A 16145-nucleotide genomic window follows, 5' to 3' on the forward strand; every position below is an offset into this window, starting at 1 on the left:
CATTCAAAAGTTTGGGGTCACCCAGACAATTTTGTGGAATAGCCTTAATTTCTAAAAACAAGAATAGACTGTCGAGTTTCAGATGAAAGTTCTCTTTTTCTGGCCATTTTGAGCGTTTAATTGACCCCACAAATGTGATGCTCCAGAAACTCAATCTGCTCAAAGGAAGGTCAGTTTTGTAGCTTCTGTAACGAGCTAAACTGTTTTCAGATGTGTGAACATGATTGCACAAGGGTTTTCTAATCATCAATTAGCCTTCTGAGCCAATGAGCAAACACATTGTACCATTAGAACACTGGAGTGATAGTTGCTGGAAATAGGCCTCTATACACCTACGTAGATATTGCACCAAAAACCAGACATTTGCAGCTAGAATAGTCATTTACCACATTAGCAATGTATAGAGTGTATTTCTTTAAAGTTAAGACTAGTTTAAAGTTATCTTCATTGAAAAGTACAGTGCTTTTCCTTCAAAAATAAGGACATTTCAATGTGACCCCAAACTTTTGAACGGTAGTGTACATAAGTGTCCTCAATTGAACAATAATGCATTTTAAAACAGTCTTCTTGTAAATAAAAACAAGTATCAACTAATTATAGTTAAAAATTACTTACACATACAAAGTCTCCGAGGCAGAAACGTAATAAAAAGTATCCAGTAACAAAAATGACTTACATACTCGTCTGTCGCATTGACAGGAGATTATATAATTTGATTATATTGTATTTATATTTGATTATGCTGTAATTATTATGTATCATAATTCATATGATGCAGCATTGTGCTGAATAAATCCGGCTAAGGACGTCTTTCACTCGCTTAGCCTGGCTCCGTGTTCATCTCTATTTTTGGTGCTTGAAGACAGATAACTGTTTTCAGTGGCTTCGTCCCGGTTTTCTGTTCTTCATTTTTTCTCCACTCCTGTTGAGTGCGTTTTTTGTTCCCCACTTCTTTTAAGTGTCAGTCAGTCAGTCAGTTTCCGTTTATTTCGAACATGCATACGATACAATGTAATGTATCACACATTTCCAGTTGTTTCATCACCGCACGTCCGAAAAGGACCTACGACAGGTGTTTCTCAAAGACCAGGCTTAGTCACCTCCCTCGTACCAACACTATGATTGTGCCATGAAATTCTACCTAGTTCCCCGATACCCCATGCTAGGCTTTACAACGTGTCAGGTTCTGAATGGTTGGTGCTAAGAAACTATGTTTTCACTCATTTGCCTCAATTTACCGGTCGATCTACATTCCCATCCTCACCTATGGTCATGAGCTTTGGCTTATGACCGAAAGGACAAGATCACGGGTACAAGCGGCCAAAATGAGTTTCCTCCGCCTCCGGCTCTCTCTTAGAGATAGGGTGAGAAGCTCTGTCGTTCGGGAAGAGCTCAATAATGGTGTCAGACACAGTCGCAGGAACCAATGTGCCCAAAAACGTTTGTGTTGAAAAACTGATTCCGCTGAGCTGAAGTCCAAGGTCTTTCAATGTGGACACTCCTCTGAAGATCTCCTGCCATCCTGGCATGACACGCACACTGTTCGTTGTCGCCCAGAGATTCCAATAGGCCTCGGTGGGTTAGGATGTCTAGGAGTTCATCACCGGCCAGCCGGCTTTCTGTGTCCTCTTTCCATTCCTCCACGACTTCATCACGAGCCTTACATTGGTCCGCGGTAACAGGGTGATTCCCAATGTGGTCGAATGTTTTACCAAGAGGGCACACTTAATCCCTTGGTTGCCATCAATCCTGGAGACTGGTTAAACATGTGTTCCGCATTTATTGCATCTCTTTGGACTTGGTACCCCACAGGGGGCCCCAGTTTGTGTTCCAAGTCTGGAAGGCTTTTTGCAAGGCGTTGGGTGCATCAAGGAGCCTCTCATCGGGTTATCATTCATAGACCAACGGCCAGACGGAGCAGGCTAATCAAGACATGGAGGCGGCCCTTTTCTGTGTATACCACAGACATCCTTGTTCCTGGTCCTCCCTGGATGGAATACACTCACAACTCCCTCATCTACTCGGGCACAGGTATGTCCCCTTTTAAGACTGTCTACGGTTACCAGCCTTCCGTGTTTCCTTCACAGAAATCAGATGTACCTGTTTCTTCAGTCCACCTTCACTTTTGCCGGGCTTATCGAGTGTTGCGGTACACCCGGGCATCCATATCAAGGATTGTTGCTTGTAACCGCATGTTGGCTGGGGCATGACATACAAAATTCAAATAAAATAGCATTTTGTAGCAATATAAATAGAAACATGCGTCTTTTCGTGTCCTTTTCACCATTTCCGGGTCCTAAATGGCTGTGAAAGTGTATGCACTACTGTTGGTGCATTTTGAATGATTATTAATTGGATTTTATGGGCAGAATAGAGGACCTCCCATTGTAGCCACTGTAAGCAATTTTTTATTTACATTTGTTTAATATTTAGAATGCATAAAAAAAAAATCCATCCATTGTCATGTCTTTCATAATGATAGTAAACGATAGGCAAAATGTACCCACGCTGCTAATTTTACCTTTTTTTTGGGTGGGAACAGTTCACTGCTTTGTCCTGCTGTCATTTTTAATCTAATAGCAAAGTACAATGGAACCTCGATTTACAAACCCCTGTATTTAAGATCTTTTCGATTTACGAGCATTTGGTTGGATCCAAATATGTCTTCAAAGTGTGCATTTTTTACTACAATAGGGACTTTTGTCGAGCCTCGAACCAATTATTCATGTTTACATTGTTTCTTATGGAGAACTCTCCTTTACAATACAAACTTTTCGGTCTACGAACCATGTTCAAGAATCAATGATGTTAGTAAATCGAGGTTCCACTGTAGTAGCCGGTAGCTAGCCAGTAGCATGCAAGAGAGTCTCTCGATAGATGCGTATAAGGGTGTGCACTGCTGGTGTTACTTAATTTTTGTCCCGTGCAGGTTGTGCCGAAAATAACATACTGGCATAATGTCCGTTTGTAGCGAGTGAGGAAGGCTGAAACACACAGTGTTGTGAATGTGACTTCTTAGTTAGACCAGTTAATGGTTGCATCCTTAGTCACTTGCATAATAACACTGTTCAACGTCTTATTGACTGCCTACACGACATCAAAGCCTGGCTTTCAGCTAACTTCCTGAGCCTAAATGAAGACAAAACAGAAGTTATGTTGTTCGGTCCAAGTCGCTTTCCCTCCCCCAACGTTGACCTCGGCACTCTGACCCCGTATCTCAGCGACTGTGTCACAAACCTGGGGGTAAAGTTCGACTCAGATTTTAAATTTGAAAAACAAATCAGCAGCGCCGTTCAAAAAAGCTTTTATCAATTACGCCAAATAGCAAAAGTGAAACCGCTTCTATCAGGACACGATCTCGAGAAATTAATCCACGCCTTTATCTCGACTCGTCTTGACTACTGCAATGCCCTGTATGTAGGCATTAGCCAGGCGTCCCTCGCCCGCCTGCAGCTCGTGCAGTACTCTGCTGCTCGTCTGCTAACACAGACCCGCAGACGTGAGCACAGCACCCCTATATTAGCGTCCCTTCACTGGCTCCCTGTGCGTTACAGAATCAACTTTAAACTCCTTTTATTTGTTTTTAAATGTCTAAACAACCTCGCGCCAACATATCTCTCCGACCTCCTTCAGCCTTACTGCCCCACCCGATCCCTAAGATCAGCCGATCGGCTGCTGCTGACGGTCCCTGACACAAGGCTGAAGCTTAGAGGTGACAGAGCTTTCGCCGCTGCTGCTCCCAAGCTCTGGAACGACCTACCTCTGAGTGTTAGACAGGCCTCCTCTCTTCCTGTTTTTAAATCTCTCTTAAAAACATACTTTTATTCCATGGCTTTTAACACTGAGTGATATCCATCCTACAATGGCGCCCCATAATACACCTGCTGTGAACCTGTTTTTGTGTTTTATTTATTTATTTTTTATCGTGTTCTGTTTGTGTTGTGTTGTGTTTGCTCGGTACTCGTATTATCTTTTAACCTGCCCATTGTACAGCACTTTGGCTACCCCTGTGGTAAATTTTGAATGTGCTTTATAAATAAAGTTGATTTGATTTGATTTTGTCGGGACCCCACTTTTTTTCAAGGGCTATACAACCCCTGGCACTTAGTCCTTTTCGTAACCCTAAAAGAGAATTGGGACACCACTTGCTCGACGTGAACACGCAAAATTTAGCACCAAGAGCTAAGACAAGGGGTAACTGGGAGAACTGGGATTTAGCCTGTTTTATGGCTCATGCTCCTTTGTGTAAAAATGTCAAATGATACAGAATTAATAACCCATTATGTATTTTACCTGAGTTGTATGATAAAGAAGTCTGAGACCCCCTTGCGACACAAAAGTGTGTCTGCCCAAAGCACGACGTGTGATTCTATGAAGACAACACAATAGTGCGTAGCGGATCTCAATGGCCGAATGTTTAGTATCCTTGCTGTGCCAATCCTCATACAGCTGCAAGAGGCCAGAGACGTAACCTTTGGATACTGCTGAGGAGATGTTTGTATCTGTTAAGGACAGAAACAGAGAAACAAGACAAAGCATACGTTTATCGTGAACAGGCTGGGCTTATGCGCACAAAGCACCTGCTCCGGTCATACAAGGCCAGAACGGCACGTAGCGGTGTGCTACGAATCCCGTATTCTCGGACTATTTCCCACAGGACACAGCGGAGGTACGCTTGTCAAATACTCTTTCCTGTTCCTGACTTCCACGCAATGTTGAAGAGTTGTGCTGACCGAGACAGTCCCACAACAGCCAGAGCCTTAAAGGCCTACTGAAATGACATTTTTTTATTTAAAAGTGGGAAAGCAGATCCATTCTATGTGTCATACTTGATCATTTCGCGATATTGCCATATTTTTGCTGAAAGGATTTAGTAAAGAACTTTTGGTCGCTGATAAAAAAAAGCCTTGCCTGTACCGGAAGTAGCATGACGTCACAGGTCGAAGGGCTCGTCACATTTCCCCATTGTTTACACCAGCAGCGAGAGCGATTCGGACCGAGAAAGCGACGATTACCCCATTAATTTGAGCGAGGATGAAAGATTCGTGGATGAGGAACGTTAGAGTGAAGGACTAGAATGCAGTGCAAGACATATCTTTTTCCGCTCTGACCGTAACTTAGGTACAAGCTGGCTCATTGGATTCCACACTCTATCCTTTTTCTATTGTGGATCACGGATTTGTATTTTAAACCACCTCGGATACTATATCCTCTTGAAAATGAGAGTCGAGAACGCGAAATGGACATTCACAGTGACTTTTATCTCCACGACAATACATCGACGAAACACTTTAGCTAAAGAGCTAACGTGATAGCATCGTGCTTAACTGCATATAGAAGCAAAATAAATAAACACCTGACTGGAAGGATAGACAGAAGATCAACAATACTATTAAACCATGGACATGTAACTACACGGTTAATGCTTTCCAGCCTGGCGAACATTAACAATGCTGTTGCTAACAACGCCATTGAAGCTAACTTAGCAACGGGACCTCACAGAGCTATGCTAAAAACATTAGCTATCCACCTACGCCAGCCAGCCCTCATCTGCGTTCCAGCGATCGACGGTGCAACGAAGGACTTCACCCGATCACAGATGCGGTCGGCGAGACGGAGGAAGTTAAGGTGAGTTTGGCGGCTAGCGCGTCTGCTATCCATCTCTGTCCTCCTGGCTGTGTTGCTGTAGTCCGCCGCTAATACACCGATCCCACCTACAACTTTCTTCTTTGCAGTCTCCATTGTTCATTAAAAAAATTGCAAAAGATTCACCAACACAGATGTCCAGAATACTGTGGAATTTTGAAATGAAAACAGAGCTTTTTTGTATAGTATTCAATGTGTCTGCATACTTCCCGTTCGAACCATTGACGTCACGCGCATACATCATCATACATAGACGTTTTCATCCGGAAGTTTAGCGGGAAATTTAAAATTGCACTTTATAAGTTAACCCGGCCGTATTGGCATGTGTTGCAATGCTAAGATTTCATCATTGATATATAAACTATCAGACTGCATGGTCGGTAGTAGTGGCTTTTAGTAGGCCTTTAAGGACCGGGTCTGATCACTCATGGGCATTATCTGCCATCGTCCTCTTGTGGTGGAAAATGATAACAGTCATAACTTCCTCGCACATGCGCCGATCTTTCTGAAATTTTGGATGGTGGGTTAGGGTGTTGGGTGGAACACAACTGCATCTGTACTGCGGCGCCATTACTGTCCCCTTGTGGTGAAAAATGATAACTTTCATAACTTCATTCACCGACGTCCCACTGGGGTGAGTTTTTCCTTGCCCGTATGTGGGCTCTGTACCGAGGATGTCGTTGTGGCTTGTGCAGCCCTTTGAGACACTTGTGATTTAGGGCTATATAAATAAACATTGATTGATTGATTGATTGAACTTCCTTAAACATGCTCCAATCTTCATGACATTTGTGATGGTGGATCGGGGTGCTGGGAGGGACGCAACTACTTGACTACTGCGGCACAATTATCACCCTTTTGTGGTGAAAAACTATAACAGCTATAATTTCTTAATACATTTTAGAATCTTTCAGAATTTTTTGATGGCGCCATTATGGTGAAAAATAATAAATGTCATTAATTCCGTCCACATGCTTATATTTTCCTGAAATCTTCGATGGCGAGTCAGGGTGTTGGGTGAGACACAACTGCCTGACTACTGTGGCGCCGTTATAGGCCCTTTGTGGCGAAACACTATAACAGTAAAAACGTACTTACACATGCTCTAATCTTCCTGAAATTTTTTTATGGTGGGTGGGAGTATTGGGTGCAATCCAAGTGCAGTACTGCATCGGTGCCAATATTGCCCCTTTGTGGTGGAAAAATGTAAACTATGTAACTTCCTTACACATGCTCTAATCTTCCTGCCATTTTGGTTATGGGTCAGTGTATGGAAAAGGATGTGACCGCAAGCATCATGCGTGCCAGCCAACTTGCCAAGGGCCCCTTCAATTTTGCTCGCAGCTTTAAAGGCCTACTGAAAGCCACTACTACCGACCACGCAGTCTGATAGTTTATGTATCAATGATGAAATCTTAACATTGCAACACATGCCAATACGGCCGGGTTAACTAATAAAGTGCAATTTTTAATTTCCCGGTGAACTTCCGGTTCAAAATGCCTTTGGAGGATGACGTATGCGTGTGACGTCGCGAGGTCCACGGAAGTGTTTGGACCCTATTGGACACAATACACAGAGCTCTGTTTTCTTCTACAAAATTCCACAGTATTCTGGACATCTGTGTTGGTGAATCTTTTGCAATTTGTTTAATGAACAATGGAGACTGCAAAGAAGAAAGTTGTAGGTGGGATCGGTGTATTAGCGGCTGGCTGCAGCAACACAACAAGGAGGACTTTGTTGGATAGCAGACGCTAGCGCCGGCGAAATCACCATGACTTCCTACGTCTCCGGGCAGCCGACCGCATCGTTGATCGCTGGAACGCAGGTGAGCACGGGTGTTGATGAGCAGATGAGGGCTGGCTGGCGTAGGTGGAGCGCTAATGTTTTTATCATAGCTCTGACGAGGTCCCGTTGCTAAGTTAGCGTCGTTAGCAACAGCATTGCCAGGCTTCGACAGGCAGCACAGCATTAACCGTGTATTTACATGTCCAGTGTTTGGTTCGGTGTCTCCTGATAGTAGTATTGTTGATCTTCTGTCTATCCTTCCAGTCAAGGATTTATTTATTTTGTTTCTATCTGCATTTGAGATAGATGCTATCACGTTAGCTCATGCTAAAGAGCTTCGTCGATGTATTGTCGTGGAGATAAAAGTCACTGTGAATGTCAATTTCGCCTTCTCGACTCTCATTTTCAAGAGGATATAGTATCCGAGGTGGTTTAAAATACAAATCTGTGATCCACAATAGAAAAAGGAGAGAGTGTGGATTCCAATGAGCCAGCTTGTACCTAAGTTACGGTCACAGCGAAAAAAGATATCTCCTGAAATGCATTCTAGTCCGTCACTCTCACGTTCCTTATCCACAAATCTTTCACCCTCGCTCAAATTAATGGGGTAATCGTCGCTTTCTCGCTCAGAATATCTCTCGCTCCATTGTAAACAACGGGGAATTGTGAGCGGCACTACCGCTTGTGACGTCACGCTACTTCCGGTAGGGGCAAGGTTTTTTTTTAAAAGCGAGCAAAAGTTGCGAACTTTATCGTCGATTTTCTCTACTAAATCCTTTCAGCAAAAATATGGCAATATCGCGAAATGATCAAGTATGACACATAGAATGGATCTGCTATTCCCGTTTAAATAAAAAAAAAATCATTTCAGTAGGCCTTTAATTAAAACAATTTTTTTATTAACACATAAACACGCACAAAAATACACTGTTGAATACTGGTATCGATTCCCGGATTGTACGGTATCAGTTCAAATGTGAAAGGTATCCACTCCTATTGACAACACCATAATATCTCACACATATACTGAATTATTTACATGTGGAAAAATAGGTGAATAATGCATGTTAAGGCACAGTAACTATGACTGATTGTTGTTTAATGATTTGCCATGTGTAAATCTAGCAAACCATAAGATAGTAAATGAACTTACTTGAGCAAAGCAGAGCAGCAAATGCATTAATGGATGCCCTGCAAAAACATAAAAATAACTTAGTCCCACTCCTAAACACACAATATACAGTATTATGTCATGTTTTCTGCTTTGTTTATGGTCTTGATTGTTTACACCGACTGTAATGAGAATATGTGAGTCATGACGAGACTTTGTGTAAAATGCTTTGTTCCATATTTTACTGTACATATCTATGCAACTGTGTAAGTACTGTAAACATGATGATGCTCAATCAGTGAGTTTTAGCAGCAGAATAAAAATACTTCTCCCAATGGTATTATTTAAAGGCCTACTGAAAGCCACTACTACCGACCACGCAGTCTGATAGTTTATATATCAATGATGAAATCTTAACATTGCAACACATGCCAATACAGCCGGGTTAACTTATAAAGTGCAATTTTAAATTTCCAGCGAAACTTCCGGTTGAAAACGTCTATGTATGATGACGTTTGCGCGTAACGTCGATGGTTGAAACGGAAGTATTCGGACACATTGTATCCAATACAAACAGCTCTGTTTTAATCGCAAAATTCCACAGTATTCTGGACATCTGTGTTGGTGAACCTTTTGCAATTTGACTGCAAAGAAGAAAGCTGTAGGTGGGATCGGTGTATTAGCGGCTGGCTGCAGCAACACAACCAGGAGGACTTTGAGGATAGCAGACGCGCTATCCGACGCTAGCCGCCGACCGCATCGATGATCGGGTGAAGTCCTTCGTCGCGCCGTCGATCGCTGGAACGCAGGTGAGCACGGGTGTTGATGAGCAGATGAGGGCTGGCGTAGGCGGAGAGCTAATGTTTTTATCATAGCTCTGACGAGGTACCGTAGCTAAGTTAGCTTCAATGGCGTCGTTAGCAACAGCATTGCTAGGCTTCGACAGGCGGCACAGCATTAACCGTGTAGTTACAGGTCCAGTGTTTGGTTCGGTGTCTCCTGATAGTAGTATTGTTGATCTTCTGTCTATCCTTCCAGTCAGGGGGTTATTTCTTTTTGTTTCTATCTGCATTTAAGCACGATGCTATCACGTTAGCTCCGTAGCTAAAGTGCTTCACCGATGTATTGTCGTGGAGATAAAAGTCACTGTGAATGTCCATTTCGCGTTCTCGACTCTCATTTTCGAGAGGATATAGTATCCGAGGTGGTTTAAAATACAAATCTGTGATCCACAATAGAAAAAGGAGAGAGTGTGGAATCCAATGAGCCCTTCTACCTAAGTTACGGTCAGAGCGAAAAAAGATACGTCCTGCACTGCACTCTAATCCTTCACTCTCAAGTTCCTCATCCACAAATCTTTCATCCTGGCTCAAATTAATGGGGTAATCGTCGCTTTCTCGGTCCGAATCGCTCTCGCTGCTGGTGTAAACAATGGGGAAATGTGAGGAGCCTTTCAACCTGTGACGTCACGCTACTTCCGGTACAGGCAAGGCTTTTTTATCAGCGACCAAAAGTTGCAAACTTTATCGTCGATGTTCTCTACTAAATCCTTTCAGCAAAAATATGGCAATATCGCGAAATGATCAAGTATGACACATAGAATGCATCTGCTACCCCCGTTTAAATAGAAAAATGTAATTTCAGTAGGCCTTTAATGTTGGCTTTCAAACTGTTCGTTCATTTGGCTAGAATCAGTTTTGTTGCGCTTTTAACCAACATTCTTGTGTTTTCATGCAAGTATAAAAGTTTATTTATACAAGCATTTGTAGCAATTACTATACAATAACAACACAGAAGCAATGAAGCTTCCCCCAGTGCCGGGGTTTTAAAGGCCTACTGAAGTAAAATGTTCTTATTTAAACGGGGATAGCAGGTCCATTCTATTTGTCATACTTGATCATTTCGCGATATTGCCATATTTTTGCTGAAAGGATTTAGTAGAGAACATCGACGATAAAGTTCGCAACTTTTGGTCGCTGATAAAAAAAGCCTTGCCTGTACCGGAAGTAGCGTGACGTCGCAGGTTGTGGAGCTCCTCACATCTGCACATTGTTTACAATCATGGCCACCAGCAGCGAGAGCGATTCGGACCGAGAAAGCGACGATTACCCCATTAATTTGAGCGAGGATGAAAGATTCGTGGATGAGGAAAGTGAGAGTGAAGGATTAGAGGGCAGTGGGAGCGATTCATATAGGGAAGATGCTGTGAGAGGCGGGTGGGACCTGATATTCAGCTGGGAATGACTAAAACAGTAAATAAACACAAGACGTACTTACACATGCTATATATATATACTCGGGCATCACGGTGGCAGAGGGGTTAGTGCGTCTGCCTCACAATACCAAGGTCTGAGTAGTCTTGGGTTCAATCCCGGGCTCTGGATCTTTCTGTGTGGAGTTTGCATGTTCTCCCCGTGACTGCGTGGGTTCCCTCCGGGAACTCCGGCTTCCTCCCACCTCCAAAGACATGCACCTGGGGATAGGTTGATTGGCAACACTAAATTGGCCCTAGTGTGTGAATGTTGTCTGTCTATCTGTGTTGGCCCTGCGATGAGGTGGCGACTTGTCCAGGGTGTACACCGCCTTCCGCCCGATTGTAGCTGAGATAGGCTCCAGCGCCCCCTGCGACCCCGAAGGGAATAAGCGGTAGAAAATGGATGGATGGATGGATATATATACTCTATTAGCCACAACACAACCAGGCTTATATTTAATATGCCACATAACAAACACCTCCCCCCTCCCGTCCATATAACCCGCCAATACAACTCAAACACCCGCACAACACACCCAATCCCACAGCCCAAAGTACTGTTCACCTCCGTAAAGTTCATACAGCACATATATTTCCCCAAAGTTACGTACGTGACATGCACATAGCGGCACGCACGTACGGGCAAGCGATCAAATGTTTGGAAGCCAAAGCTGCATACTCACGGTAGCGCATCTGCTATCCAACTCAAAGTCCTCCTGGTTGTGTTGCTGCAGCCGGCCGCTAATACACCGCTTCCCACCTACAGCTTTCTTCTTTGCTGTCTTCATTGTTCATTAAACAAATTACAAAAGATTCACCAACACAGATGTCCAGAATACTGTGGAATTTGGCGATGAAAACAGACGACTTAATAGCTGGCCACAATGCTGTCCCAAAATGTCCGCTACAATCCGTGACGTCACGCGCAAACGTCATCATACCGAGACGTTTTCAGCAGAATATTTCGCGGGAAATTTTAAATTGCAATTTATAAGTTAACCCGGCCGTATTGGCATGTGTTGCAATGTTAAGATTTCATCATTGATATATAAACTATCAGACTGCGTGGTCGGTAGTAGTGGCTTTCAGTAGGCCTGTAAAAGGTTCAGTTAGTGCATAACGCATGCATTCTCGGTACATACTTGATTGTTTGCAGATTCTTGGTGGTATAACGAGGCATAAGGCGGTAAATGACATCCTGCCCTTGGTTGGAGCCGATTAGAGTTGCTGTGGAAACTGTAACAAAATAAAACACAATAATTAAGAATGCTAACAAATACATTTGTCAGAATAGTTTTTAGGAAAGCTAAACAAAGCTAACGTACCCTAACACTTGAACATTTTCTTAGAGCACTGAAGTCCTACAAGAATCTTCCATTTTATAAATGTCCATTCCTATTTTATTTGCTCAGAATAAGAATGAAATAAGTTTATTTCGGTCTTATAATCAACCATCAAACCATCAACCATTTTGTGTGACCAGTTTAATAGTACAGATTATACATATTTAACAATGATACACATTTACACACAAAAAAAAAAGAATAAGCTCAGAATAAGCAACTACAAAACCAGTGTGTGTACTCTGCGACACAGAGTTGTCACACAGTAAAGTAAATAAAAAGAGAATACAATGATTTGCTCATCCTTTTCAACCTATATTCAATTGGATAGACTGCAAAGACAAGATATTTAACATTCAAACTGGAAAAGGTTATTTTTTGCAAATATTAGCTCATTTGGAATTCGATGCCTGCAACATGTTTCAAAAAAGCTGGCACAAGCAGCAAAAAAGACTGAGAAAGTTGAGGAATGCTCATCATTACCCTTATTTGGAACATCCCACAGGTCAACAGGCTAATTGGGAACAGGTGGGTGCCATGATTGGGTATAAAAGCAGCTTCCATGAAATGCTCAGTCATTCACAAACAAGGACGGGTGGAGGGTCACCACTTTGTCAACAAATGCCTGAGCAAATTGCTTAAGAACATTTCTCAACCAGCTATTGCAAGGAATTTAGGGATTTCACCATCTTCGGTCAGTAATATTTTCAAAAGGTTGAGAGGATCTGGAAAAATCACTGCACGTAAGCAGCTAACTTAGATCCCTCAGGCGGAACTCCGGATATCACCACATGGGCTCAGGAACACTTCAGAAACCCACTGTCAGTAACTACAGTCGGTCGCTACATCTGTAAGTGCAAGTTAAAACTCCACTATGCAAAGTCAAAGCCATTTATCAACAACACCCAGAAACGCCGCCAGCTTCGCTGAGCCCGAGCTCATCTAATATGGACTGATACAAAGTGGAAAAGTGTTCTGTGGTCTGACGAGTCCACATTTAAAATTGTTTTTGGAAACTGTGGACGTCGTGTGCTCCCGAACAAAGAGGAAAATAATCATCCGGACTGTTATAGGCGCAATGTTGAAAAGGCAGCATGTGTGATGGTATGGGGGTGTATTAGTGCCCAAGACATGGGTAACTTACACAATTCTACTAGATAAAATGGGAAGATATGGAATTAGGGGGCTGGCTGGTTAAAAAGTTATTTAACAGGGAGGGTACAATTTGTTAAAATGGGTCAATTTTTATCTGATACTCTTGGCATTGCTTGTGGTGTCCCCCAAGGGTCCGTGTTGGGGCCAAACTGTTTAATGTATATATTAATGATATGTTTAATACATCCAAAATACTGAAATTTATACTATTTGCAGATGACACAAATATATTCTACAGTAGTGATGACTATAACGAGCTCATAAATACAGTAAACACAGAACTAAACATAGTAAAAAAATGGATAGACACAAATAAATTATCTTTGAATATAAATAAAACTAAGATAGTGATGTTCGGGAATCGCAACATAATGTCTGAACAGAAAATAAGTATTGATGGTACCCAAATTGAAATCGTAAATGAGAATACATTTTTGGGAGTAATAATTGATAGTAAACTATCATGGAAAGCTCATGTCAGACACATTAAAACAAAAATCTCCAAAAGCCTCTCAATTATAAACAAAGCAAAACTATACCTCAATGAAAATGAACTGCATACTCTATACTGCACCTTGGTACTGCCATACGTTACATACTGTGTTGAAGTATGGGGGAATACTTACCACAACACAATTCATCCTCTGATCATATTACAGAAAAGAGCAGTGCGGATCATTCACAACGTTGGTTATTTAGAACATACTCATCATCTGTTTATGCAATCAAAGTTGCTCAAATTTGATGACTTTGTTAAATATAATACATTAATAATCTTATATAAAGCATTTAACAAATTATTGCCGCCTAATCTACAAAGTTTTTTTATAAGACGAGTGCAGGCTCATAACTTGAGAGGCTTTGGATATTTCTTATTGCCGAGAGCTCAATCCACTCGTAAACGTTTTTGTGTGTCTGTATGCGGAGTAAAACTATGTTTTTGTGTGTCTGTATGCGGAGTAAAACTATGTTTTTGTGTGTCTGTATGCGGAGTAAAACTATGTTTTTGTGTGTCTGTATGCGGAGTAAAACTATGTTTTTGTGTGTCTGTATGCGGAGTAAAACTATGTTTTTGTGTGTCTGTATGCGGAGTAAAACTATGTTTTTGTGTGTCTGTATGCGGAGTAAAACTATGGAACTAACTGGACTTACAACACAAGCAATGCCAAACTATTAATCCATTTAAACTATTATACAAACATGGGGCCTGGTTCAAATATAGAGATGAGGGTCTTTAATTTGATCTGCTGCTGTACTCTGTCTCAAAGTGTTAACATGTGCTCAATGTTTCCTTACCATTGTTGCTATTTTGTTTATTACCATTATTGCTATGTTGTCTATTACCATTGTTGCTATGTTGTCTATTAGCATTATTGCTATGTTGTCTATTACCATTATTGCTATGTTGTCTATTACCATTATTGCTATGTTGTCTATTACCATTATTGCTATGTTGTCTATTATCATTGTTGCTATGTTGTCTATTACCATTATTGCTATGTTGTCTATTACCAGTATTGCTATGTTGTCTATTACCATTATTGCTATGTTGTCTATTACCATTATTGCTATGTTGTCTATTACCATTATTACTAGGTTGTCTATTACCATTGTTGCTATGTTGTCTATTACCATTGTTGCTATGTTGTCTATTACCATTATTGCTATGTTGTCTATTACCATTGTTGCTATGTTGTCTATTACCATTGTGGCTATGTTGTCTATTACCATTGTTGCTATGTTGTCTATTACCATTGTTGCTATGTTGTCTATTACCATTGTTGCTATGTTGTCTATTACCATTTTTGCTATGTTGTCTATTACCATTGTTGCTATGTTGTCTATTACCATTATTGCTATGTTGTCTATTACCATTATTGCTATGTTGTCTATTACCATTGTTGCTATGTTGTCTATTACCATTGTTGCTATGTTGTCTATTAACATTATTGCTATGTTGTCTATTACCATTGTTGCTATGTTGTTTATTACCATTATTGCTATGTTGTCTATTACCATTGTTGCTATGTTGTCTATTAACATTATTGCTATGTTGTCTATTACCATTATTGCTATGTTGTCTATTACCATTATTGCTATGTTGTCTATTACCATTGTTGCTATGTTGTCTATTAACATTATTGCTATGTTGTCTATTACCATTATTGCTATGTTGTTTATTACCATTATTACTATGTTGTCTATTACCATTGTTGCTATGTTGTCTATTACCATTATTGCTATGTTGTCTATTACCATTATTGCTATGTTGTCTATTACCATTGTTGCTATGTTGTCTATTAACATTATTGCTATGTTGTCTATTACCATTATTGCTATGTTGTTTATTACCATTATTACCATGTTGTCTATTACCATGTTGTCTATTACCATTGTTGCTATGTTGTCTATTACCATTGTTGCTATGTTGTCTATTACCATTATTGCTATGTTGTCTATTACCATTGTTGCTATGTTGTCTATTACCATTGTGGCTATGTTGTCTATTACCATTATTGCTATGTTGTCTATTACCATTATTGCTATGTTGTCTATTACCATTGTTGCTATGTTGTCTATTACCATTGTTGCTATGTTGTCTATTACCATTATTGCTATGTTGTCTATTACCATTATTGCTATGTTGTCTATTACCATTGTTGCTATGTTGTCTATTACCATTGTTGCTATGTTGTCTATTACCATTATTGCTATGTTGTCTATTACCATTGTTGCTATGTTGTCTATTACCATTATTGCTATGTTGTCTACTACCATTGTTGCTATGTTGTCTATTACCATTATTGCTATGTTGTCTATTACCATTATTGCTATGTTGTCTATTACCAT

General features: G+C 41.0%; 1 protein-coding gene across 1 annotated transcript in view; it reads right to left on the bottom strand.

Moving 5' to 3' along the window:
• LOC133658776 (cytosolic carboxypeptidase 4) overlaps positions 1–16145 on the bottom strand; it is a 121947-nt gene that overhangs the window by 73347 nt on the left and 32455 nt on the right. Inside the window, 3 exon segments of the mRNA XM_062061162.1 lie at positions 4294–4502; positions 8586–8623; positions 11940–12033. Of these exon segments, the coding sequence (XP_061917146.1) occupies positions 4294–4502; positions 8586–8623; positions 11940–12033 (341 nt within the window).

The sequence above is a fragment of the Entelurus aequoreus genome, linkage group LG10 (assembly GCF_033978785.1).
Source record: "Entelurus aequoreus isolate RoL-2023_Sb linkage group LG10, RoL_Eaeq_v1.1, whole genome shotgun sequence".
Classification (NCBI taxonomy): domain Eukaryota; kingdom Metazoa; phylum Chordata; class Actinopteri; order Syngnathiformes; family Syngnathidae; genus Entelurus; species Entelurus aequoreus.